This window comes from Rhipicephalus microplus, chromosome 4 (assembly GCF_043290135.1).
Source record: "Rhipicephalus microplus isolate Deutch F79 chromosome 4, USDA_Rmic, whole genome shotgun sequence".
NCBI classification, from domain to species: Eukaryota; Metazoa; Arthropoda; class Arachnida; order Ixodida; family Ixodidae; genus Rhipicephalus; species Rhipicephalus microplus.
The window spans coordinates 30,980,803-31,008,166 of record NC_134703.1 but is presented as its reverse complement, the minus strand read 5'-3'; the positions used below and the strand labels follow the sequence as shown (position 1 = coordinate 31,008,166).

Sequence of the window (27,364 nt, the reverse complement as noted above, 5' to 3'; positions counted from 1 at the left end):
AGCTAAAGTAGTCATCAGCTAAACTTTAACCCGGCCGTGGCGTGACCGCCACGGCCGGGTTAAAGTTTTGCACCGTTCGGCCACAAGGGACACGGGTGCCGTGCACGCGCCGCCTGTCGTCAGTTGCCTCTTCTGGAACTTCTCTTTTGGCGTTCGCTTTCGGAAAGGATGTTGCGTGGAATATGTGAAATAAGACTGTCCGCTGTCGTCGTTGAAATTGGCCCGTGCGCATCCTCAGAATATTACCTGCCTTACCGGAACTCTTTTATTCCGTTGACCCGGTACAGTTAGCACTGTTGTTCTCTATGAACCTGCAAGTAACACACTGTGCTTGCTATACTTTGATTTGTGGGGTTTAACGTCCCAAAACCACCATATGATTATGAGGGACGCCGTAGTGGAGGGCTCCGGAAATTTAGACCACCTGGGGTTCTTTAACGTGCACCCAAATCTGAGCACACGGGCCTACAACATTTCCGTTTCCATCGGAAATGCAGCCGCCACAGCCGGGATTTGATCCCGTGACCTGCGGGTCAGCAGCCGAGTACCTTAACCACTAGACGACCGTGGCGGGGTGCTTGCTATACTTTCCTGTCGAAAAAGTGACGGGTGCACTAGGCACTCGTTTTTTGTTCGTCGCATTCTTTGAAATTTCCCCGCAAAACTTTTTCATGCGGCCATAGAATGGATTCACTAGGAGCCTATTATTGCCTCACGAATTCATCGCCGAAAAGAAAATTTAAATCCTTTCAGTACCAGCGGAGTTGTCGTGCGATGGAATTGCATTATCTTCTCTCTCGTCCCGACGAAAGCGCTAGAAGCTGAACAGGGAGGGATGGCACGGGAAAAGAAAATACGTCACGCGAGCCTCGTGACCTTTAGCATTTCCCCCCCCCCTTTTTTTTGCTTCGAGTACACGGCTTTTCAGTGCGATTGCGCGCGCGCGCTTGGATAGAAGCTGAGCAGGGAGGGACGTCACGGGAAAAGAAAATACGTCACGCGAGCCTCGTGACCTTTAGCATTTTTTCTCCCCCCCTTTTTTTTGCTTCGAGTACACGGCTTTTCAGTGCGATTGCGCGCGCGCGCTTGGATAGAAGCTGAGCAGGGAGGGATGTCACGGGAAAAGAAAATACGTCACGCGAGCCTCGTGACCTTTAGCATTTTTTCTCCCCCCCTTTTTTTTGCTTCGAGTACACGGCTTTTCAGCGCGATTGCGCGCGCGCGCTTGGATAGAAGCTGAGCAGGGAGGGATGTCACGGGAAAAGAAAATACGTCACGCGAGCCTCGTGACCTTTAGCATTTTTTCTCCCCCCCCCCTTTTTTTTTGCTTCGAGTACACGGCTTTTCAGTGCGATTGCGCGCGCGCGCTTGGATAGAAGCTGAGCAGGGTGGGATGTCACGGGAAAAGTAAATACGTCACGCGAGCCTCGTGACCTTTAGCATTTCCCCCCCCCTTTTTTTTTGCTTCGAGTGCACGGCTTTTCAGTGCGATTGCGCGCGCGCGCTTGGATAGAAGCTGAGCAGGGAGGGATGTCACGGGAAAAGTAAATACGTCACGCGAGCCTCGTGACCTTTAGCATTTTTTCTCCCCCCCCCCCTTTTTTTTTGCTTCGAGTGCACGGCTTTTCAGTGCGATTGCGCGCGCGCGCTTGGATAGAAGCTGAGCAGGGAGGGATGTCACAGGAAAAGTAAATACGTCACGCGAGCCTCGTGACCTTTAGCATTTTTTCTCCCCCCCCCCCTTTTTTTTTGCTTCGAGTGCATGGCTTTTCAGTGCGATTGCGCGCGCACGCGTGGACAAGCCACGGCTTTTCCCGCGGTGGCCCCAGTAATGACCGAGCGCAACATGTTCAAATCAGCCAATGGTTGTGAGTCTGTGACGAGTGAATATTGAACTTGTAGCGTCATTTGTCGAGAAAAGAGAAAGTAATCCTGAGCTGACTTTGACAATTTATTGCGAATTGCAGACTGCGTGCTGCGCCGTAATATTTGGCTCGCGTGTTATCGGGAGCCTCGCCCACCGATCGGCGATGCTCCAAAGGTGTTGCAGGGCCCCCTTTAAAGTACAGGAAATCATGGTGTAAAAGTATTTGTGGTTTCATTAATTATGCAGGTGGTGTACGCTAAATGAAAGTGAAAGTGGTGGAAAAAGCAATCTTGCACAGCTTCTAGCCGAACTTTTTTTCCACAATCGTTGGGCGAAAAGCATATATTGATGCTTGGATCTTTGTGACAGCTATTATTCCGACGTGCTATCTATGACGGATAAAATAGTTGCGTAAATAAACGCGGAACAAGATCAAGAAAGCTCATGGCTCTGGCGGTGAGCACCTTTTTATCGGTGGCGACACGTGCGCCAGCTTCTTGACGGAAAGAGCTTAGCCTGGCTTAGCAGTAAACCCTCGTATCAGCTGCCGCGCTATTTAGAATGCAACTAAATGTTCGAAAAAATACGTTCCATGCATCCATCGCCATGGTCGAGTAGGGCTAGCTAAGATTCCCTTGCAGAGCATGCGATCATATACACCCGTTTGTAGCATTACAGCTTACGTGAAACCTTGGGCTTCAGGGGCAGCTCTGTAAAAATGTCGGCGCTGGAAAGGTAAACAAGGGTCCACTGTCGAATAGAAATAAGTAATTGTGGTGAATTCCAATGGCAGATTCGGAGTTGCCGATGAACTCTGCGGAGGGCAACCGAAGAAAATCTGCTAACGGAACACAGTCGCTCCCTCCAGAACCAATGGCAGGGGGCGCTAGCGTTCAAGCAGCGCCCAGCGTTGGTCGCTTGGAATGCCACGCTCCGCGCAGCGTGCTTGCTATTTCATGTTAGATCCGCCGCTTTTCGCGGAGTAGAGAGAGCTGCTCCAGATCTGCCAATGAAAAGTACAGGGCCGACTATCAATCTTTCAATGGAACGCACTTGCTTTACCTGGAGGAGAAAAAGCTTCTGCCCAAAGTGCTCCGAATCAGCTAATCGAATTCACCATAGGAGACTGTTGGGAAGTTGGTGACTGAAAAGTAAGAAGAAATGGCAAAAGTTAGCGAGTTGAACGTTGGGCTGTCAATTTAGAGACTTTTTTTTTGTATAGGAACCAAAATGTAATTGAGGTAGCTGTAGAGCACTCGGTGGATTAAAAATAACAATTAAAAAGCTGTTTTTTCTTTATATGTTCGAGCGTAGTGCGCAATTCACCGCTTCGTTCGTAGCATCAATTGTTCAATGCATTTGTCAAAGCTTGGACACACTGGTCTCCACTCTTGTACACGTACAAGAGTGGAGATAAGCAAGAGTATGGCCCTGCAGGAATTCCGAGTAAGCGCTCACTCCCACTGTATTCTAGGGACCGTACTCCCACGTCCCTGGTAATTTGAAATTTCCGCGCCGTTTCGGAAAAGCACCCATACCGCCGGGGCGTAGCTTCTAGTTAACCATGGGCATGCCCAGGGGGGTTACTCCTGCCCCCGAAGTTTTTATTTCTTCTTGCGTATTATGCGCGCACACATACAAATGCATGAACATACAAGGTGTATGATTGAACTCCTGCCCCTCGAAAAAAAAAAAAGTTCTGGCTACGCCCCTGCTTCACCGCATCTCTCAGCGTCGGCAGCGGCGCCCTGCCATGACTGAATGGAAACTAGGGACATAAATATCTTATCTGGGGAAATAAACGAACAAGTTAGCGACATCGATTATCGCTTATGTGGCAGAGGTGGGCGAAATTTCAATTACGCGGCAAAAAGTACGTAGCTTCCTATAATATTATAAGCGTATTATTATGCGACCCGTACGTGCGTTTCTGTTGAAACGTTTTGAGAAGTCACGCGTTTTTAGTGCAAGTTTACCAAAATGTTGGTTGATTGGTATGTGGGGGTTTAACGTTTCAAAACCGCCATATGATTACGAGAGACGCCGTATATAGTGGAGGGCTCCGGGAAATTTCGACCACCTGGAGTTCTTTAAACGCGCACCCAAATCTGAGCGCACGGACCTACAGCATTTTCCCCTCCGTCGAAAATGCAGCCGGGATTTGATCCCGCTTACCAAAATGTTTAAGTGGATCTCCGATCATATATCGAACCGAGCGTCGATTTTGATGACTAGCTTTTTGTTTCTTTTTTTTTTGTTAGATGTATTTTTTTCCCAGCCTATTTCCCATTCAGTTCCCTTGGGACTGTGAACTAGACGTGCGCTATTGTCCCGAGGTGCCGCCAGAAGCGAGATTACGCAAGTGAGAAACCTCACTCGGGCCTTCGCCTGTACACCTTGGGAGGGGGCTATACGGTGGCGCAGCGGGCGGTATAGATCGCTCGCGGTCTCCCCGGGCGACGACTCCGGTGAGGGAAGAAGGTGCAGCAGGCGCCCGCTCAGTGATTTCGGGAACACGATGCCCGTCGGAGAGCCGGAGACGCTGCGCCGTGTCGCCATGCGCCGGACGCTCAGCCTGGTGAGCACAGTGATTGATTGATTGATTGATATGTGGGGTTTAACGTCCCAAAACCACCATTTCATTATGAGAGACGCTGTAGTGGAGGGCTCTGGAAATTTCGACCACCTGGGGTTCTTTAACGTGCGCCCAAACTGAGCACACGGGCCTACAACATTTCCGCCTCCATCGGAAATGCAGCCGCCGCAGCCGGGATTCGAACCCGCGACCTGCGGGTCAGCAGCCGAGTACCTTAGCCACTAGACCACCGCGGCGGGGCTGGTGAGCACAGTGTCAGGACGCACTTTTGTGCTCTATCCTTATAGCCTTTGCAATTAGCCACTTCTCGGGCGGCGTGTGTAAGGTCATGTTGAAGTGCACCACGCTCCTTTAAAACGTGCAAGGCACGGCTCGAGTCGGTGGGCCATATTTCCTTGTGATTTCGTTCGTGACGGAAGACACCAGCGGCTCCCCCTACTTCTGTTCGAGGATCGTTCATCGCCTCCGTAACAGCACTGGTAACTGATGAGAGATCGCAGGGACATTGGCTAATGCCAGCTAGAAATAGCGCATTAACATGCGTTCTGTCGGCGGGAAACGTTGACGTCATAATCGCGACAGCTAATCATTAAAACTAATAATAATAACAAGTTAGCGTAGCAAGCACTACGCCGCGCAGGGCTGCGACATAGTAGAGACGGAGGGCACGTTTAGTTTCTCTTGTTAAACATCTGCATACAGAATGCTTGGATGGTTCTTTAGCACGCGCCGATTAATGATGATGATGATAATTTTCTATCTACGACACATGGTCAAGCTAGAGCATAACAGCTCTACTGTGGAATTCTCAAAACGCATGTGTACTACTGAAAGCGAAGAAATCGTTTCACCTTTTCTCAGATTTCTTGGTAACCACCTGTACGAAATTCTTGGGCGAAGATTGAGCGGGTGCCCGTTCATGGCAATGACGATTTCCTATCCACTACTCACGGCGAACCTCGATCATAACAGCTCTGTCGTAAAAAGAAAGAAATGTTCTGATGCTATAAACAGGTAGTTAGCTATAGTCTCTGTCTTGGTATTGGCACCCGACATAATCAATGCGGTTGCCACTCTTCCAGGAGCAGCAAGTTGGGCATCGTGACTGGTTGACTAAAGAGCGAATTGACGTTACTAGCGCGCGTTACTAGTTGACGTTACTAGCTTGCGATTCCTTAAGCTTGCTATTCCAAATTCTTTAAGTTCTGCAGTAAAGGTACCTGATTTGTTTTCGGGACAGTGCCGCTGAGGGTGCGTTTACACACGTGTCCAGCAATCTTGCACGCAAATGTGCCTCCCGTATTTATCTTGTTAGAGCAGCGCGGTGCTTACCTATGCATGATATTGTAATTCGTGTACACTGGCTCGCATGGTTCGCTGCCATTTGCTTCTGATCGGCTATCACGCAGTGTTTGGCCACAAGTGGCTACGCGCGTGACATTGTCGCAGTGCTTTTTGAATATTTAAAAACATCGCCAAGTTTGTGCTGCGTTCTGCTTTTCGCACGACAACGGCGGGAAAGAAATGGCTCCTTTTCCGCACTTGTCAAATAAATAATAATAATAAATGGCCGTTCGTAACTTTCATGAAATCCTTGCATACTGCAAGTACAGTTTTGCAATGCTCATTAAACCTAATTAGTTGCGGTGCGAATTAGCGAAATATCTGAAACTTGTCCGTTATACATTACGCGCCGCTGCATGCCTTGTTGACGTGTGTGTCAAACATTACAGTGCCGCACGCAGCAAGGAATATACCGTTGCGTTTTTAAGACAGCTGCAAATCGCTTACTCTTTCCAAATAGGCGTAGAAACGTGGCCATTGGTCGATTTGAGCATTCGTTTGCCGCATACTTACCGACAATTATTCGCGCCCCTCGTGCTCGTGATCACTCTGAAGTGAGCCGGCGTGTGTAATAAAATTAAGTGCTGGAGGTCACGAGGCGCGCTTACGTATGCTTAACGCTCCTTGGTGAGGGGCCACGTTAAAGAACCCCAGGTGGTCGAAATTTCCGGAGCCCTCCACTACGGCGTCTCTCATAATCAGATGGTGGTTTTTGGACGTTAAACCCCACATATCAATCAATCAAACCTTGGTGAGGCGCGCTCGAGCAGCGGCCAACTCCATTGGCATCCCGGAATAGGGTCTTGCCACTCAATCATGCAACATGCCGCAACTCTCTGGTACATTTTCTGTAGTAAAATGTTTATACCACCACCACCTTACGTATATTTATTGGTTAATTGCCAGCCTTACCTGTGTAGCCTTCAGCACGCCCTTTAGTACGAAATGAGGGAAGAACTGCCTTGGGAAGGGAAGAGTGCTCAAGCTGAAGCCGACCCCATATTGTTTCCAATCATTCCTTTCTCTCTCTCTCACTCAAAGCACCTGTAAACCATGTGATTAATGACTTGTATATCTTGACGCATCCCTTAAAAGAAAAGTGCTGTGGTGGATTGGTGGGGTATTAAACTCCGACAGTAAGGTGATTCGATGAAAAAAAAAATGATGCAGGGCCTCATGGCGTGTTGCTGCGCATGGTCAAATTTGGCAGCCCGTCCGCATGTCTCTTCGTTTCCGATATTCCGGCATACGCTGTGGTTCTTGCCTACGCTGGCCGCGACGTGTTATATGACGTTTCACGCAGTCTCATCCGTAGACACGCTTCACTGGTTTTTGTTAGTGTTATCTCTATAGGAAGGAATCGTGTCCTCAGTTCCGACGCTGTTACTGCGATATCAGATTTGCGATCGTCTGTTTGGGCCTTCGCATGCCGCCACCATGCCGGCCGATCACTGCTACGCCACCGGTTTCGCACGGCCCCGTGTCACGCGAAGCGACTCTGTCGCCGGTGAGGCTTTTTTCACTTTCCGAATTCCGACCGATTTACCTTCAATTACTGTAACAAGTTTCTAGTGTTGTTCCACGTTCGGCCACGCTCGTTGCGTCAAAGGAGCTGTTGCTCCAGTTCGTCCGTCCGCGCGTAATGATTCCGCATTAATCTGGCCGGCGTGTTTACGTGACCGTGTGCGGTCGCCGTGTTGCCGCCGGAGGGCGTATCCTCGCCGAACGACGGGGCACGCCATTAGGGGCGGGGCTCGTCGTGAATAAACCGCGTCGGCCTCGTACCGTGCCACCGCACTGTCGTCTCCGACTTGCAAGCAGAGCCCGCTCTTCGAACACCCTCTGGTGCACCAACATCAGATACAGTCGAACGCGAACAACATTGGCCCACTATAGTCTGTTAATAAGTCTCTCGCATTGGTGCGGCAAAATCTACGGTGGCAGCCTGTGGTGCAGCAAACGACACCCAGCCCTATCCTGCCTAATTTTTTGATGGCGGTAGCCAACGTAGTAATATAGCGTGGCAGCCCGCATCGCTTACGCTCTATGCTTCTTTTCAGCCTTACATCTGAGTTGGGGTGGGGGGGGGGGGGGGGGGCTAAAAAGGAAATTGACGCTTCACGCTACGGCGCATAATGACATTATCGAAGTCTTGTACCGCTACAAATGTTTAAATGAGCAGCAGTTATTCACAGCGGTTGCACCGTTTCCCAGTGGTTAGACGAGTAGTGGTATACGCTGCAGTATTTGCCGCCTCTAGACAAGCTTTCCACGCTTTGACGTTTTCTCTCGGCTGGTCGGTTACAAGCCATATAGCTTCGCCATCGCTGTGCGGCAGTCGTCGTTAAATACATTATACGACGCAATCCCTGCGGTCCGCATACGGGCGGGGACATGCAAACACGGCACAACTCGCTTCCGCATGTGGTTGACGTCCCCCCCCCCCCCCCCTCTTTTTTGTTGTTGACTTGCATGGGCGTGCTTTGCAGCGCGTGGTTTTCTGTTTTATCGCTCCCCGCAGGCGTCGTCTCCGTATTAGGTATTGCATAGTGATGTGGATTACTAAACATGAGCTAGCAGAAAGAGCGCAAACAGTTGCTCGAGTGTCGCTTGTCCTTTCTGTGTCTGTGCTCATCATGAACGGCGCACCGAAGCTTGATGTTGGAAACGTTGTCGGGCAAATGACGCGAAGTAAACCCACGATTTCCGAATTGACACCGCGAACTTACGGCGAGTGCCTTATTTTTATTTTTTTAACCAAAAAATCGAAGCCGGTGTTTTCCTTAGCGCGTGAAGCAAACCGCGCTTTGCGTTGAGGCATCTCTACTTTGCATGAAGACGTGTCTGCCAGAGGTCAGCGAAATCGGCTGTTAAGCCAACTAAACGTCTGACATTCAGCGCTGCCTGCCTTCACGAACGCGGTTACAATTTGCAATGGAGCGCAGGGCATCAAGCCTTCTCTGCCTGCATGTTGACATGGTGTCGTTCGCGTGAACATCGATCGTTGTAGGCTCTTCTGTGTGCATCGGCACCGGAAGTGGATAGGCAGGAACATTGGCAGAGTTACGTATAGTATCGCTCATGGTGAATGGAAGAGGAGGCTTTGACGTCACTCTTGTCCGAAGCCGGAAGTCGGCCATATTGACCGGACAAGGGTTGCAATCTTCGTGGATCACCTGAAGAACATTTCAGATGGAACGCGAACCCATATACGGACACGAATGATCTTTTGTGCATTCTCGTGTACGGGTGTCGTGTTGCGCTTCATAAGAACCATCAAAACTGTTCAAATTCTCTTCTCGTTTACATCTGAAAACCCACTTGGGCGGCGTGGCGTTCCGAAACCATCTGAACACTCCTGGCCACCGCGATAACCGTGGGTAAAAATCACTTAGCGTTTTCGCGGTGAAAGAAGTTAACCATGAATATTCTGAGATATGCAGTAATATCTTGAATTTATTAGCGCACGGGAAAATTATGATGCCTTTGCGGACTAGCCAAATTACTGTTCCGACAAGCACCTGCAATTTGTATGTCTCTTTGAAAACACTTTTGTTTCATGCTGCTACTTTTGTTTTTCTCATATTGTTTTTATATTGATTTTGTTTTTCATAATTCAGTTGTTCTGTTGAAAATTGTTGAAGCACTGCAATAAAGGAAAAAAAAGGGGGGGCGTGGCTGTGTGGTAAATAGAACACCCGCCTGTCACGCAAGTGACCAGGGTTCGATCCCCTCTGGCAGCCAGGGTTCTTTTATTAGCATCTTTCTCGATTTTTCGGTCACAACCTACAAACACCGACGCCGTAATTTCTGAGAGACGAGCTCTTTGACGCTATCGGGTTAAAATGCGGCCGTGCACCGGATTCTGTGGTTGGAATGCATCTCGTCCGGTGGCGTTCGTGTGTTCTGCGCAAGACGTCTCTGGAATCAGCACTGTGCAACTGTGGCGCACTTGTGAACAACGTACGTGAATGACGCTCGAACGTGTCATGCCCTGCCAGAAATGAGTAACGTAGCCAATGTAGAAAATAAATGTTAAAACACCATCAAGTGGGTTGTTATTGTAGACATATGTAACGCCGAAAAGTAGATTATGGCGGTGATACTTCGTCTTGAGAGGCACGGAAATGTCGGCTGTGTGACTATGAGGAACACTGCGCAACTGTCACTGGCCTGCAAGGTGTTCATCGGGCAGATTGTGTTGCACATTTTTCGTTTTGTCGTGCTATCTTAGCGTGATTTATCTGAGCACTGTTAATCCTTCATCCGTCGCGCTGCAAGTGAATGCACACTTGTTCCTCACGCTCTTGTTCAGACCGCCTGGCTACAACAACCGCCCCGAGAACTCCGCGTAGCTAAAAACGCAGCACACCGTCGAATAACTCCAGGCCGCCGCGGCTCGGTACAAGAGCTACGTATTTACTATGTATGCGCACATGCCGCCACCGTTGTGCACCGCGCCGCACTACGTAACCATAGCAACGCCGCCATTGTGCTCAATGCATGTGGCACATCCGTGATGCGGCCGCTAAGACGTCATCGTGGACGTCATCTATTTCACACTTTTCTCCCAGCGCGCCGACCGGGCACTTTCTTTTTTTCTGTTCTCCGTGAAGACCAAATGTGGGCCGTCCAGTGGGCCGAGGAAGCCGCCAGGATTCAAGGACTCCTGGCCGTAACCTAGGCGGGGCCAATCGCCCACCCCATCTACTCACCGGACTCTTAATAAAGTTCTTTCCTCCTCCTCCTCCGTGGTGTCGTTACGTCAACGTATGCTGTGCCGTTTTGCGGTTCTCGCTTGTTTTGTCAGCATCGCTTCTGCCAGAGTCAGGGCTGTCACGTGCGGGAGCGTTGGGAGGGTCACTCACTAGACCTGACCCGAAACGTCCACACGTTCAACGAAACGGCATGTCGCTGTCGGCCCTGCTCCGAAAATACGGAGAAGCGTTGGTTATTGCCTCTTCCCCGCCCTACCGTTACCTCCTCCCCCAGTGACCCGGACTAACCGTGTCTGTGTCGATGCTCTTCCTACCGACTCGCGCTGCCGCGATCCCCGTTCGCTTCGCATGCGTTGCGTTCACCGCGCGCTGTCGGTTTCCGCGCGGCGGTAATCACTACGCGGGCGTGCAAAATGAATGCGCGCACATCACCGTCTTCCGAAACGGTGCAGCGCCGGCATCCTTTCGCGTGGAGAGGGGTCGCAAGCTCGCTCGACAAGCCGCGGCCCTGTTGGACCGCCCGCTGGAGCCGTTAGTACGTAGGTGCGGCAGCACTTGTCCATGCACTGTCGCTGCGCAGCCGAACCTGGCGAAAGGAGCGGCTGGCGCGCGTCCAGGGCGCGCTATTTGGGGCGCGACCTTGGGCTCGCATGGCGCGGGTCCACGGCGGCCCCCAGTCCCGCGATGCCGTCGCGACGCTCCGAGCGGCCACCCGCTGGCCGACGCGTCCTCTCGGACACAAGGCACAACAAGGTAAAACACCTTTTCGGCATAGTGTGTGCGCGCCACTTCACGAACCACTACCCGCGATGTTTCAGCCGGAATTCCACCCACACATTGGCGTGGCCGTCGTCAGTGAGTGGCGCAATAGGATAGTGCTCAAAACAGGTAGAGCCTCGGCAAATGGGCCGCTGCTTCTTTTTTTTTCTGGGGGAGCCCTAACGACGCCTCGTCCTCATTATCGATTAGGTCAGCCGGACCAATTGACAAAAGGGTCCAACTGACGATTGGAACATGCAAAAATATTGATCGGAATTTGCTCTTGTATCATTTTGTGCTTTATTGTACTACAATAGTTTTTTCTTGCTTTAGGGGTGATGGATAAGGGGAATAACAACTGTGTTTGTCATACTATTCAGGTCCGCTTGTCAGAAAATTTCCTTCAGTTACACAACTTTGACTTTTTATCACTTCAGACCTCCATGCTCCCTTGAGATTGCTCCACAACGCTCATAGCCGTTTTTGCTGACTCCTTTATTCTCTGATACAGTTTAGAAAATTATTGCCATGCAGTGGAAAAATTGTACACAAAACTATTTATATTGTTGTATGTTGATATATATATATATATATATATATATATATATATATATATATATATATATATATATATATATATATATATATATATATATATATATATTGTTGATGGTGTAGTGTACTTAGTGAAGAAAGGGTTGTGGCCGTCTGAAAAAAAAATTCTGCCAGCTCCTCTTGGCAGACTCGTGGAACAGCAAAGCTCATGGGTTACAGAAGAGCCTTCGCTTCGTCTAATATTTTAGCTGATTTAATTGAGTGAGATTCGAATGCAGTGGGGTTGAATGAAGTGGGCATATGGTGTGCTTCGTGGCAGGAGTGGCATTTACTTGTAGTGAGGTTCACCCACTTTCTTTGGTTTATTATCTGCTAATGGCCCGCGGACATGAAAGGCTGTTAAAAACAGCTTCGCTTTTGAAGAAGGCACAATGTTTCCTCTTCTTCCTGCCATATGAATTACACTGTTGGCTATAATGAAATCTAGATATTGTCACGGAGTCGTGACGTTGACGAATGGAGCACACTGCGAGTCGAATAATAAACTCCGTTTACTGGGCACAGGTTCGCCCAAATAAACAGTCGGATTACAGCAGCAGTCTTGGACTGATTCCGGCGAACGGAGTGGAGTGTCCGTTGTCAATTAACTGATAAGCGGTGGGGCGTGTCGGCATTTATACCCTTGCCATCGAATATTCTAGCGTTATCGCTAGCGGCGATGTAGGTTCCCCAATAATCAATGACGTTCCCGAAGTGGGCGTAATCTTAACAAAACTATCTGCTAAAGCCTCGAATCTTCTTGAACATTGTAGGCACGGTATGGGCTGAACGTACTGTAACAGGGTGATAACAAAACTTTAGGAAAGGAACGTGGCAATATTTTGGGGCTGCCAGTGAGCTACAGTGACACATTCCACAGCAGTTGCTAAACAGGCTTGTAGAAAACTTCAAGTTAAAACCAGTGGCATAGTCAGGGAGATAATTTAGGGGTGCCCCCTTCCACCCCTCGCACAACTTCAAGCTATGATTCTGGTTACAATGAATGTGAAGTGATGTTAACAGTGGTGGACTGTCTTTATGTGCAGAGAGAAACGCGGCCATCTTATCGGAAGCGTAGCGACCCCAACATCCCAAGGTCCAAGAGGTGAGTGTACGCGCTGCTGTCTTTCTTAGACAAACTTGATGTGCAGTGGTACACACAATGTGACAGCCCAAACGTAATAGCACAACAGCTGGTGGAAATTTGAATGCACATGCTAATGTTTGTGAAATCCTGTGACATGTACATGTTATTGAAGGCTTTTTCTGTGGGCTGTTTTTGTATTTGGTTAAGGAGGGTCACATAGAGTGCGCATAATTACATTAGACATGTCAAATGATGGTACAATGAGTTGGTGCCCTTTGTCAACAAATAACTTGGACTGAAAAGTTTGTTTTATGTGTGATTTGGTGTGGAGGTATGCTGCATAAAAGATGTTAGACCGTATAAAAGCTAACGTTTAAAGACCATATGCATGTGCTGCAGACGAGGGTGTAACTGGCAAATTCTATTTTGACTTAACACTTTGCCTGGCAATTGGTCTGGCACATTGTAAGACAAGGCATCGAACTCTGAAAAAGCTGATGCAATGACCATTACAAACGGTGCTTGATTTTCTTTGTGCAGCGATGTGGACGTTGATGACAAGCCAACCAACCTCAACAACTCGGGCAGTTCTTCTAACTCCAGTCTTTCTACCAGGTAAGCGTCCTCCTATCTACCTTGCACACTACATGCAATATGCTGTAGACTGTTGCAGTTTTGTAGATTGTGTGGACATGGCTATTATTCCCAATTCTTAGAATTTTCATGCCATGGGAAGGAAAGTTTCTAATGGTGACTATATCTGAATGTCATTGTGATGCAGCTGTGCTAACCAGAATCATTTGAAAAAGCAGGCCCTCAGAGACCAGTGGCTTCATTACCAGGTAGTGTTACTAAGCCAAGGCAAGAGGAAACATGTAACGAAGTCATTTTGTATGTTCTCTAGCAGTATCAAATGCTCAGCAAGTACGTCAAACCTGGATATGTAATATAATCTTTATATCGAACACTTGTAGCATCCCCATGACAGATAAATTCTTGCACACCATAAGAAATTTTCTCCGATAGTCTGTGCTCGCAACGCAGTTGATGTGCAGTAGCTGATTGTGTTGACACTGTACAATAGTAGACAATACTAAAGGGGTTGTTTTTTGGTTGGTCAATAAAGCTTTCTGTGCTATTTTCTTTTTTTTAACATGTCTCTATGGGCAATACTAATGCCAGCAAAGCCACACTGTTTTCGATAGGTGCTACCAAACACTGCATTCAATCTGAAAGGGCCTGTAAACATGCTTTTTTTTTTGTTTACTCCAAACTGGCTGGCACATCTGTACAGGCGTCCAAGGCAAACATATTTAGAGAGTATTACAGCATTATGCATTGCAGAAATTTTTCGCATCGAAAAACATTTTCTGCACCCCTCTCCGGCGCTTGTCCAGTCTTCTTTACCCATATAGTGGCATAGTGTTGCCCACTGGCAAATTTGCATAGCAATGAGCTTACCAATTGGCTCTTTACATTAGGGAAGTGTGCCTTGGCCCTGCAGTGATGTTGTTGTGGCTTTGCAGTTTCGCGCGTGTTACGTTTCTTTTCTTCGTCAATGTCTCGCGCTGCGCTTTCATGCAGCACTAGTGAGTAACTGGTGTGAGCGACATATGGAGGAAGCCTTGCTTTTTCATTGGCTGTGCACCAATTAGGACTCGCTCCTCTTCGCCAAAATTCTGTGTCTGAGGCTAGCTCATTGCTGGGCCCTTGGCTGAGAAACTGCACTTGCAGTTGGATGGTAGTTTAGGGAATCGAAATTCTTGTGGCACGTAAATGAGAGCAAAAGACACAATGGTTGCATGTGTGCTGCAACAGATGTGCCTTAGTTGTAATAGTGTCTTATCAAGCACTGTTGGTAATTTTTTTGTTTTCTCTTTGACAAAGCTACCACATGACAATCCAGTGCACTCCAGATTTTGTGAAAAGTTATTAGTTAGCAGTGGTGACTAGATTGCAGTTCTATATTTTTATTACATTTCATTGTTCCTTGGTTTAAGCTATAATAATTTGTCATACATATTATGACTTTTAGTTCAATTGAAGGTCAAAATGGAGCACCTTTACTTTCCAAAGCGGTGTGTCGGATCTCAAGATTGTTCTACTGACAAGCAGCCTTGACACACTTTGATGACTCACTAGTAAGCTCCTCAGTATGTCTTCAGGTGTTGCAGCAAAAGTGGGTGCATAAAAATTTCTCTTCGGCTTAAGTAGGAATGAGACACTTGAGGAAATTCACTCTGGCCAGTCATTGGCCATTTTGTCTATATGTGGTGGTGGGGCTCCAAAGAGGCAGAGTTGTTGTAGCGAATAGAAGTCATTTAACATTGCAAATAGCTAGCTGAAGTGCTGCTTGAATGACAAGCATGGCACATCTGCCAGCAGGAGCTTGGAGAGTCCGAGTCAGTCCTGGGAGGCGGTGCATCGCGGTGAAGTGCCCGCACTTGGTCCATTCGATGACTCCGACCTGGAGTGGGACTTGGAGCCACCGGATTGGCAGGCTGCACTGGGCCGCGAGACCCTGCGGCAGCTCAAACCCAAGGAGAAGAAGCGACAGGATGTGCTGAACGAGCTGTTCCACACGGAACGGTCACATGTGCGTACGCTCAAAGTGCTTGAGCGCATCTTTCGGCGACCCCTGCAGCAGCAGGAGCTGCTGGCTCCTGAACTACTGCAGCGGCTCTTCCCTAACCTAGACGAGCTGCTGCGGATTCATCAAGGCTTCAGCAGCCTAATGAAGCGGCGGCGAGCTCAGGAGCCACTCATAGGTGACATCGGCCCCATGATGCTTGCCATGGTTAGTGTTGTCTGTGTTGCAGAGCAGAAGTATTCAAAATAGTCGAGAATTTAGACATATTTAGAAAGGTCGGAGAATAGCCGTCATGCATTTTTGAAAAACCTCATATTGCCACAGAAGCTGACATATAGCAGCATGCAAAACCATCACTGAAGTCATGTTTACCTGTGATTAAAGCTGCAACCACAGTGAATAGCTAAGAAGTAGTATAGAAAGAAAAGGCATAATTGTTGTTTCTACATATTATGCAGCATATATATTCCCAAGCATGAATCAAATAAATATGTGCTTGTCTGTCTTGGTCATGATCTCAGCTTGGCATGAAGAAATTCTGGTAAGGCCAAAATCATTACACTCACACCTCAATATACGGAACCCAAATATAACAAAACATTGGGTATAACGAAGTAAAAAAAATATAGTCATGCAATAAAAATAGGGTTAGGAATAAGCCTTTATGGTGAATTTTTCAATATAACAAGCTTATTTGCATGTAATATGCAACTTTCTCATAATGAGGTTGGAGTGTATTACAGAACTTGTTGGGCAGGGGAATCTCATTCAGGTGTTCTAAACTCCGCATGTTTTAGCTCGTGTTAATGGTAGCATGGCATAACTTCACCGTCAGTTATTTATGTTTCTACAGATTTAGAATTAAATATATCAATGTTTTTGTGCCTCGTCTCCATACAGAGCATTGAAACGATGAAAACTTAGCAGCCTGGGATCTCAGAAGTTGCTGTAAAAGGTAGATAGTATGTTAGACATGGTCGTAGCCCTTAGTGTGCTTATAAAGCAGGAGTGGCTTATGAGTAACAACCAGAGAAAAAAAGTCATTCATATGTGCAAGTGTGCTCAACTAGCACTAAGCAAGATGCAGTTTCAGATCCCTATGCTTCAATGAGAAATTGAGTCTTTGGAAAATAAAATCATTGTTAATGCTAACGAAGCAATTGTTCTTTCTATAGATTCACAGCTGTTGTGTATTTTAGAATTATTTAAATGTTCTGAATTGTTTTAGCCATAGGAATATAATAAACCTGCATAATTTGCAGCCCATGCAAATTCCCATCTTCCTTTTTTTTTTCTCTTGCTTCAGGGCAAATTTTCAATTAGTTTTCAATTTTTAAGCAGACTTACCAGTCTGGGAATGTGCTTAGAATCAGCAGAAAAAAAATTTGTTGTTATGCACTGCATTCATTGTTACATTCTTGCACACAGCAACTTGTCCAAGCAAGTCCCCTTACATGCACTGCAATTTAATATTGTGTACCGCCTAGCCAAAACAGCTAAAGTGAAATGATAAGTCGGACTCTTGGCCAAACCAGGCTGTCCATGGTTGGGGCATGCTGACTGAAGCACAATGCAACCCAAAAGATTTTTTTAAGATATGGATGATTAAGCAACGTACCTTGCATGTTGGTAATTTAACAGAAAAAGTACTCAATTTTGTTTTTTTACCACCTCACTACAGATTTCAAATATGCGAACATGGCATTCCACACTTATTGCTGTATAATTAGACGCAGTACAAGTGTTATCAATACACTTCATTTGTTCAATCAGCAGGAATGAAAATGTGTTTTTTTTGAAGACTTATGAAAAAGAAAACACTGCCTACCATATACTTAGTTAAAAAACATGCCAATGGCGCTAAGGCGGCGATGTTCTGTTGCTCATCTGAGCAAATATTTATACCAGGCTACTTAGTGTGCTAAACAGCTTGATCAATGATTCAGTTTACAGATAACAGCAGTTTTCATTTCTACTAGACAATGTGCTAGGGCATTAAATAAAGATACATTAATATACAACAAAAAGACTTATTTACCACTTACTGTACAACTGTACGGGATAAATAAACTAAACTCAAACTCAAACTGCAGTGTTTAAGCTTCATTGCACAGTTGAGAAGTAACAAGCAAAAAAAATTCAATTTGGTTGATCAAGACTGTAGACATGTAGATAGTGAATGACCTGCTACTCATAAAAATTGGAGTGTGGCTTTTCTGAATAATAGCAAAGTGTCTACCTGTTTGATATTTTCCAAATTGTACCCCGACTTTTCTAGGCCCCTCTTATGATTCTAAGCATATTCCCAGAGTGGTAAGCCTGCTTTAAAAATTGAAAATTTGCTTTAACGCAGGAAATAAAAAGAAAAATGGGCATTTGTATAGGCTGCAAATCATGCAGGTTTGCCGCATATTGCCGAGTTGCTGCATGCTAATGTCAATGTGGCCATTTTGGCAGCTTTCTGACTTCAATCTCGCAAAAGCAATGCAACATGTTTTTGTAGATTAAGTTATTGCATATGCCTTGCTTTAATTCTGGGGAAGTGAAAGAAAATCTTGTTTCTTTTTTTAATGCCTTACAATGTATGGCATATATAGAGGCATGCCCTTACTTAAACATTTTGGTTTACATTCAGTGTCATTTTGAGCAATCATATTTGTCATAATCACTGGCCTTGCGTGTGGAAACGCTATGGAAAATTTATAAAATTATTACTTATATAGAGGAGGAGCGGGTAAAATTTGAAATTTGAGTATTGTTCAACAATATGCCATATTTGCAATTTTCTTGCTCTTTATAATAGAGCCACAAGACTGCGAGATAACACTTTTAAAACTCGTGCAATGCAAGAAAAATATTGTAACCAACAGTTACTTTTTAAGAATCTTGTCAAAGTTCCATATTTGCACCATTTGAGAAAAGTGGTTCTGGCTCACTAAGGACTTCCCAATTCTTTTTTTGGCAAACAGATTTTCTTCTCTCTTTTTTTTCTTTGTTTTATTTTTATTTTTCTTCCTTGAAGCTAAGAGTAATGTAGTGGCCGTGGGGACACTCGTAGCAAAGTATACTTTTTCCAGCCATATTAAACAATGTCGGCAGACATGAACCAGCGTTTTCAATCTCACCCAAGAGTTACTTCTATACAATTGGGTAGTATTTTTGATTTATCATCCTTTACATAGCTTAACCTGATATGTAAGTTATGTGGGTGGGGGCGACAGCTTAGGTTGTTTCGATGAACTTAAAAAGAGTTTAACTGTTAGGCGAGTTGATGTTTTGACATACTAAAAGCCATCGTGGATTGTGCAACTAAACGGGACACACGAGAAGAAACAAACGATTACAGGCACACAATAGCGAGAACTTAGAGTTGTTAATGTGCACCTGTACTCTTCTGCTCCTTCTCGTGTGTCCCCTTTAGTTGCCCAACTCACAATGTTTTATGTTTCGATGAGAAACTGATGTTTCTGCAGCAGTTTTTGCTTGTGTGTCCTCCACGACCATGATGAATGGTTCACGCAGCTTGACGGTGAGTCTGGCGAACGACTCCAGCAGGCAGTGGCCACATTTTGCCAGCATCAGTCTCTAGCCCTGGAGGCCCTGAAGGCAAGGCAGAAGAAAGATCAGAAGCTGGCACAGTTCCTTGCCGTGAGTTGCCTAATACATTTTGCACCAGCATTGCAAAACACTGGTTTCCATGCGACACATGGACAGGATAACAGGCAGAGTCAGCAGCCAATTTTTGGCATGCTAGCTTTTTCTTGCATGCGTAAAGTCTATCCACCATTTGCCCTCAGTAAGATCTCATCAATATGTATTTATTGGAAATGTACTATTGGTTAAAACAAAAGTTGTGCAAAAAGCAAGAATTTAAGTGCCAAGTGAATTTGAATATTAAAGTGTGAGTGCAAATCTAATCAACTCTTTTTCGCATACTTTTGTGATATTTTCTGAGTACGTCGAATCACACTTAGCACATAAAATATTGGAAAGAATCTCTAAGCATATTCTTATGAAATAGCAACATGAAAGTGTTTCTTTTGGCTTGTATGATGAAGTGCTGACAGGGTGATCTTTAGTAGTTGTCTTATCAAGAGTAAGGAAATGCAGATGACATGTTTTTGTAGTACTTATCTACGTGATTTGGTGCACATTTTAAGTGCAACACTTTTTACATAAGGCAAACATGCTGTTTCCCTGCCTCTCCTCCTCTTTCAACTTCTGTGGAAGCGCCCCGCCGCGGTGGTCTAGTGGCTAAGGTACTCGGCTGCTGACCCGCAGGTCGCGGGATCGAATTCCGGCTGCGGCGGCTGCATTTCCGATGGAGACAGAAATGCTGTAGGCCCGTGTGCTCAGATTTGGGCGCACGTTAAAGAACCCCAGGTGGTCAAAATTTCCGGAGCCCTCCACTACGGCGTCTCTCATAATCATATGGTGGTTTTGGGACGTTAACCCCCACATATCAATCAATCAATCAACTTCTGTGGACGCCCAACTGATGTGGCGGACAAGGGAGTGCTCTCTTCAAGTCCGGAGTTCTAATACCGCTGTCACACGTGGCAACTTAAGTGCACTTTGAGCGAGTGTGCTTACGCTCGCGAAGTGTCATTTTGGTGGTTCGCTGCTACACGAGGAAGCGAAGCGTACCTCGGAAATGATGGCAGTGGCCACTGACGGATTTGTAGCACGACATACATGTTATTTTTGTGCCTGTGTCTCATCGTCCGACCATGTTGTCTTCGTGGAAGTAGCACCTGTGGCACATGCCATCTTAAATGACGAGAACAACCCGCGTACGCATGTGCAAGTGTGCCTCTAAGTAAACAACATGACGGACGCAGCCATTGCACCATATGTGCTGCCGCATCCTCCTTGTGTACGTTGCCCTAAACTGCCCGACGGTGAGAGTAGCGAGTTTTTTTTGTTGTATTATGACTTTTTTTAATACCATGCGTGCATCTGATTTGGTGCAAGAACCAAACTACTTCACTGACGTCAGGGACTGGTGCAACCAAATATCCAAACTGTCGGTGTGTAACACGAAGACGTTGTTTCGCGGTCGCCGAGCTGTTCTCCCAAAACTCGAGGACAAGGTGGCGGATTTCGCCTGCGAGTACCGTGCCAGATCCCTGCCAGTGAATGCGGAGCACTCATTCGATCAAAAGCCGTCGAGCTCGCCCGTGAAGTTGGTCTGTCAAAGAAAGACTTCAAGGGATTCATTCATTGGGTCTGTCGCTTCATGCGACGCAAGGGATGTGCCCTTCAACAGCGCATGTCGATATGCCAGAGGCTGCCGGAGATGTACGAGGACAAATTGATAGAGTTTCAACTCTACGTGAACAGCCTCCGGCGTCAGCATGGCTACGTGCTAGGCCTGATCGGCAACGCCGACGAAACGCCGGTGTGGTTCGACATGCCGTCGTCCACGACTGTGAACACGGGGCCAAAGAGGTGAAGCTTTTGTCGACCGGAAGCGAGCATTCGCGCTTCACCGTTATGCTTTCCTGCACGGCCGACGGCAGAAAGTTGCCCCCCTTCATCATCTTCAAGCGGAAGATGATGCCGAAAGAGGCCTTCCCGCGGGATGTCATCGTCCGCGTCAACAAGAAGGGGTATATGAATGAGGCCCTAATGCGCGAGTGGTTCCGCACAGTGTGGAACCGGCGGCCCGGAGCACTCCTGCAGCACCGGAACATGCTCCTGTTGGATGTGTTTCACGGGCACTTAACGGCATTAGTGAAGGAGAGCTTTTGCGATAGAAAGGCGGAACTTGTCGTCATTCCGGGAGGGATGACGTCAACACTCCAACCGCTGGACGTCGTCCTTAATAAACCTTTCAAAGACCGTGTGCGTGCGCTGTACACCGAATAGATGGCTGGCGACAACCCGCGGACCCCGACAGGCTGGCTGCGCAGGCCACCTCTCGCGACAGTTTCTGGTTGGCCCTCCGAGGCATGGAGGTACAGTCGAACCTCGATATATCGAACGGCGCGGCGATCGCGAAATAGTTCGATATATCCAGAATTCGATATAAAAAAATTACGAAAAAAATGCGTGAACAGCTTGCTAAAAACGACCAACGAATCGTTCAAGCGTGGTGCAGTAAATACTGACTTGAAAATTCAAACATATTGTGTTGGTTTAAAATATTGAAAAAGAGTGGCCTGTTTTTTGTTGGCCATGGTGTGTTTGACGACTGCGTCCTCAATATAGTCCAGGCGATCCATAAGTGATAGGCCGGTGCCTTCAATCGCGCCACAGTGGCGGCGCACAAGGGCCAAGGCAGCTACGACCTCAGCTGATGTCGGGAGCGGGGCACCATCAGCGCTTGCAGGATTTACCTTGGCAGAGTCTTCATTTGGCTGCTCAGCAGTAGCTTCGGCGACAATCTCCACATCCGTGAGCTCCGCCGTGCGGAGTTAGCCCTGTTGCGCGCAGCGCGCGACAGGCCCAACTCCGAACAGTGCGCGACAGGCCTAACTCCAAACGCGCGAACACTGCGAGCACAACGACCGATGCCTGCCGATGCTACGGGGGAGGAGCTTGCAACAAGTGCACAGTGTGCCGTTGACACCATAGAGACTGCAACGACTGCAAGCTGCAAGGCTGCGGCGTGAGTCCGGGTGTGGTGGTGGTAGTGGTTAGAAGATGAGAAAAGGCACCTAATTTCTGCAACCTGGTCGGGAGCACGGCGCAGTGCTTAAGAGTCGGGGTGTGAAGCGCGCACATGGCGTGCTCATGCCGGCTCGCCTAACTGCTTTCTCTTTCCTGGCGGCAGCGCGGGCCGTGTCCGAGACAGTCGTCTGCGTCCTTTCCCTCCTATACTTTCCTCCTCAATCTTTACCTCCCACTCCCCCTTCCCCCGCGCGAAGCCGTGTCGGTGCCTTCGTATTGAAAGAAAATAACAGCTCTGCGCTTTTCTCTTCACTTTCCTCATTCAAGAACCTCTACCGCAAGGCTGCGGCGCGCGTACGCCGCTACGTTAAAGTGGCGCTCTTGGCGCCATCGATGTGTGCAGCATTCGTAAACGCCTGCCGCTCTACCGCTACTTTCGAGAGTTGCGGGAAAGCTCGTCGCCTGTCAATGGAGCGCGGGCAGTTTGGGGTGGCTGAGTTCGATATATCCATTATATGTCAAACTTTGTTCGAAATAAAAAAACAATAACGCATGCGATTTCCCGCGTGATATAGGAACCGTTCGATATAAGAAATGATTCGATATATCCGTGTTCGATATATTGAGGTTTGACTGTATCTGCCTGAAGAGATGGTAGTGCGCGCATTCAAGAAGTGCTGCATCAGCAACGCTCTCGACGGCACTGAGGACGACATGCTATTGGAGGCGGCTAGTGATAAGCAGTCGTCGTCGGAGGAGAGCTCTGACAGCTCGGAGGACTGAATAAAGTGAATCCGTGAACGATTCTGCGTTTTTTTTTGCTGGTCTAGGTAAGGGGGTCGACCTATATTCTGCCTCGACCTATATTCCGCATTCTACGGTAGCTCACAACATCTTTCCTGTAAAAAAAAAGTAAATGTGAAAGTTGTTTTTAAATGAAGCTAAGATTGAAAAAGGAACATAGTTATGTACATTATGTATTTTTTACACATTTGTTTTACCAGAAAGTGAGTGCATTCTCAAGTAGTATGACTTTTCACACTGTCCTCAAATAGTTTGATGGATTTTTTATGCAGGATGCAGAGATGCACCCGCTGTGTCGGCGGTTGCAGCTGAAGGACCTGGTTGCGGCCGGATTCCAGCGTCTGACGAAGTATCCATTACTGATTGAGAATGTGGCCAAACACAGTGCCCTGGGTTCCACTGAGCATGCCCAGCTGCAGCGTGCCTTGCAGTGCTCCAAGCGGATTTTGGCACACGTCAACCAGGCCGTGCGCGAAGCCGAGAATGCACATCGTTTGGCAGAGTTGCAGCGACGCCTGGACAAAAGTGCCCTAGACAAGGTTCGCACTTCTTTCTTACATTACAAATGCAGGAGCACCTGTTGCATAGTTGAAGGTAGCATTCTTTGAACACTGTAGACGATGCTCTTGTAAATATGTAGGTGGAATATTATGCGGTATCAAATTAACGATGTCGTGTCAAAATGAGTTAAAAATCACTAGCTTTCACGATGTCAGCTTCATCTCGGTTCAGTTTAAATGTGTGCCTGCGGAAAAGAAGACGCGCTTCTCACAACACCAGCACATCATGATTTATCCTTTCTTTTTGGGAATATGAAGAAATGAATAACGGTCAGTCTGACAGAATTCAAGATGTATGCAAACCTTCTATTGGTGATTGCTCTAGTGATTTGCACACTTCCACTGCTGGCGGGGTACATGTCTGCGACACCTACTTCGAAAACCCTGCTCGAAAACTTCAGTGACCATGTTTTCTAGCCAAAAACATATCGCAAATTCCATCACTCTGATAATTATTAAATTCTATTCTACCAGAAATAATGGCCGAATCGTCGGTTCATGGCGCCTTGGTGCTGCGGAAGGGAAGGTGACATGCTGCCCGTGTGTCACTGCTGTGCTGCAGTTGTGGTGTACACGTATCCCGAAGGAGTACGGCCACCAGCGTGGGTCCGGTCTTAGCGAGCCGCAGGGCACGCGTTAACCGTCGCCGTGGCGGGAAACACGATACTGCTCAAGTCGCAACACTTTATTGTGGCAAGACCAAACGCAGTACAGCCCGTTGCAAATAGGCGCGGCGGGAAAGCAAGTAGGCTTATCCACGCCACGGGCACAAAGTACTACACAGGGGTGCCACGAGCACGTCTCCGCGGTAAAGGTGATCCACGCAGACACCGGGACAAAGGGCCCGTTTGCTCGAGCGAGGGCAAAGGCGCTCGCGTTGGCTTCGAAGGGAGACGGGTCGGCGTAGCTAGGCCACGCACTAGGACACCGTACTGCCCTTCGGCCGTGAGTACGCAGCGGGGCAACAAAAGGTGAGCGTTCGCATCGGGCGCGAGGCGCCGTCAGCGAAGTCCGACGAGCCCCGAGCGACGGGACTCGACGGACGGAAAAGAATGCGTGGCTCACCGTTTGAAGTCCCGGACTGTACTCACCACTCACGACGCAGCGCGCGAAAACCTCACGGGGGTCCCCGCGCGCGGCGCCACCGTCAACATCCGCTACCGGGTGAGGGAGTTAAACGTCACTCCGCCCTTCCCAGCGCGGCTGACAGCAAAGGAGGGCAGACATGTCGGGACATGAGAATGGCAGAAAAGGCGGGAAAGCCCGCGCAAAGGCAGCGGGCCAGCCTCAATTCCCACATCCCCCTCTCCTAAACTTGTCCTTTACCGGTCTGCAAAAGGCAGCCGGACGTCACCCATGCAGTTAAAATGACACTGCTATGAGCGGTAGCTAACCTCAGTCCAGCCCTACTACTGCTGCTTAAAAAAAAAATGATTACAAAGGAGAAACAAAAACATAATTAACAAAATAAACACACGACACTATAAAGATAACTGCGGAAGGGAGCACAGAAACGTGGCACTAGTGTTCGTGGTGCTGAAGGGGGATAGCGTCCACTGCGCGGAGGGGCGGAAAGGCGTGACAGTGTCCGCTGGGTGCGATGCCCGAGTGCGAGGTCAGAGGTACGGAAAGGGGGCTGACTGATGGCTTGTTGCTGCTCTTGATAAGCCGCGAGTCCGACGAAAGCCGCTTCGGTTGTTCGGGGCCGCCCCGCATTTCTGGCTCGATGACGGAGCTGGACGTTGCGGGAAGCCGGGCCTCTCCAGTGGTCAGGGAGGCCGAACCCGAATTGGCTGCGAGGCGCCCTGGCGTTGGCCGGCAGCATATAGCTGCTTTCAGCTGGCCTCGCGCAGGAGCCATGGTGGGTACGGCAGCACGGCTTCTTCGACGGCGGCCGAGAGCAGAGCACAGCCAGACGGTCTGATGTCAATGGGTCAATGCCCCCCCAGCACCTCCAGTGTCCGCATCGATGGGGGGGAAGCCGACGCACTCTTCGCGGGCTCGCACTGAAGCGTCACGCACTTACACACGCACAGAAGCACGCACACACACCGCCGACAGCTGCGCGAGCGTAGGCGCAAAGCGTCCTTCGTCTCTCTCTCTCCCGGCAAGCACCGACACTCAAAGTCACACACAGCTCCCTTCGCGGTAGACGACATAAAAACACGGAAAAAAAGTAAAACAGAGCAAACTGACACTAAACATCTGGCAAAAAACATAAAATACAAATAACACTTAATATTAGACAAAAGAAACATAAAATACACATGAACACTTCAAAAAAAAAGAAACACTGGCAGCAGACAGGGCGGGGTCAACTCCTTTACGAAAAAAGGCCGTAAAGAAGCTAACCTATACTGAGGCTAGACAGTAAACTGAGGGCCTTCGGTTGCGGAGAAGTCCGCCGTCTGGCGCGAAATCACAAAGGTGACCGCTTCCTCAGATTATACCGGTGCGGGGTCCGAATGCGGTCCGCCGCTCCGGGTGTGCCCGTTGCTTGCGCGAAGTGCCGTAGGGCACTGGCGCGAGCTCGTCAGACCGTGACAAAGGGCTTCAGGTCTGCGATGTGGGCACGGCTGAGTTTTCCCAAAGGGGATCTTTCAGCTAGTACGCGCCACGGACGCTCACTGACAATCGGTTCATAAAACCGGGCGGCTTTCCAACCCTTGGCTCAACCGTTTGTCAGACGTGGCAGGCACGGAATAGCGATAAAAGCCACGCTTCGTGCCGGGCCAGGTCACAACATTGCTCAGTTTGCAAAAACTTTCGAGCCACTCAGGTGACCGGCCATGGATTCGTCGTGAGAGGATCGCAACAGTGCGGCTCTCAGACTTTTGGGCATAACCACCTTAAACGGGTCGCTGGACTCGTCGTCAGTGGCTATATACTTCAGCAGGAGCCCGTCATGGTCCAGCAAAATGAATCCGCCGGGGACTCAGCGACACACGCTGTTTCAGCCCCCTAATAGCGCCCGCCGCAGAACAAGCAGCGTAACGGCGCGCCTCTCAAGACGGTTTAACGGCGCCCGCCGCAAAGCAAGCAGCGTATACGGCGCTCCGTCCCTCCGAGACTCGAAACGGATCACTCTGCTGAGCCTTCAGTAGCTCTTCGCTGCCGAAAGCAATTCCCATTCTCCCAAATGGGGGAGTCTGGTATCGCGCCCACTCAGGGCCGCAGCAACCGCCACGTGAGTCGGCGTTACGGGTTCGCTCTCTGCCTCGTGGCCTTCGGAAAGCTCCCCCGCTCGGCCGCTTCGCGGTGCGCCGCTTACCTGGTTAGCAGCCAAGGTTTGTCCGCATGGGGACTCACCCTTCTCGCCGAATGGCGGCGAAGCTGCTGTTTCGCCCCCGACGCTTGCATGTGCTAAGGCACCGCGAGCGGCCGTCGCACCGAAATCCAGGTTCTCGGCAGACAACAGGGGGCACGAGATAGCGCGTCAGCTACCACGTAGGAGTGTATTCACCACAAAAAGGGGTGACGACACAGGCGAGCGCCGAAGGGCGCCCGTCGATAGAGGCGGTGGCCTCTTGGTGCAACGCGGCATGCCACGAAGCAGACATGTTGCGACGAGCCCGAATCGCGCAGGCGAACTGACTCGCTAAGAGCAGTCAAAAGCTAGAGCTTTTGATACCGCGTTGGGCGCCAGTGTGGTGTACACGTATCCCGAAGGAGTACGGCCACCAGCGTGGGTCCGGTCTTAGCGAGCCGCAGGGCACGCGTTAACCGTCGCCGTGGCGGGAAACACGATACTGCTCAAGTCGCAACACTTTATTGTGGCAACACCAAACGCAGTACAGCCCGTTGCAAATAGGCGCGGCGGGAAAGCAAGT

General features: G+C 48.6%; 1 protein-coding gene across 6 annotated transcripts in view; it reads left to right on the top strand.

Annotated features, from left to right (window-relative positions):
• The window catches only part of LOC119171824 (rho guanine nucleotide exchange factor 11-like), a 150,416-nt gene that overhangs the window by 95,897 nt on the left and 27,155 nt on the right, over positions 1–27,364 (top strand). For 5 of the 6 annotated variants that reach the window (XM_075892454.1, XM_075892451.1, XM_075892453.1 and 2 more), the window contains 5 exons: positions 12,925–12,983; positions 13,506–13,580; positions 15,348–15,762; positions 19,078–19,203; positions 23,247–23,513. In XM_075892454.1, coding sequence (XP_075748569.1) covers positions 12,925–12,983; positions 13,506–13,580; positions 15,348–15,762; positions 19,078–19,203; positions 23,247–23,513 — 942 coding nt within the window. The remainder of the gene's footprint in view (positions 1–12,924; positions 12,984–13,505; positions 13,581–15,347; positions 15,763–19,077; positions 19,204–23,246; positions 23,514–27,364) is intronic. The other variant, XM_075892450.1, reaches the window with a different exon arrangement.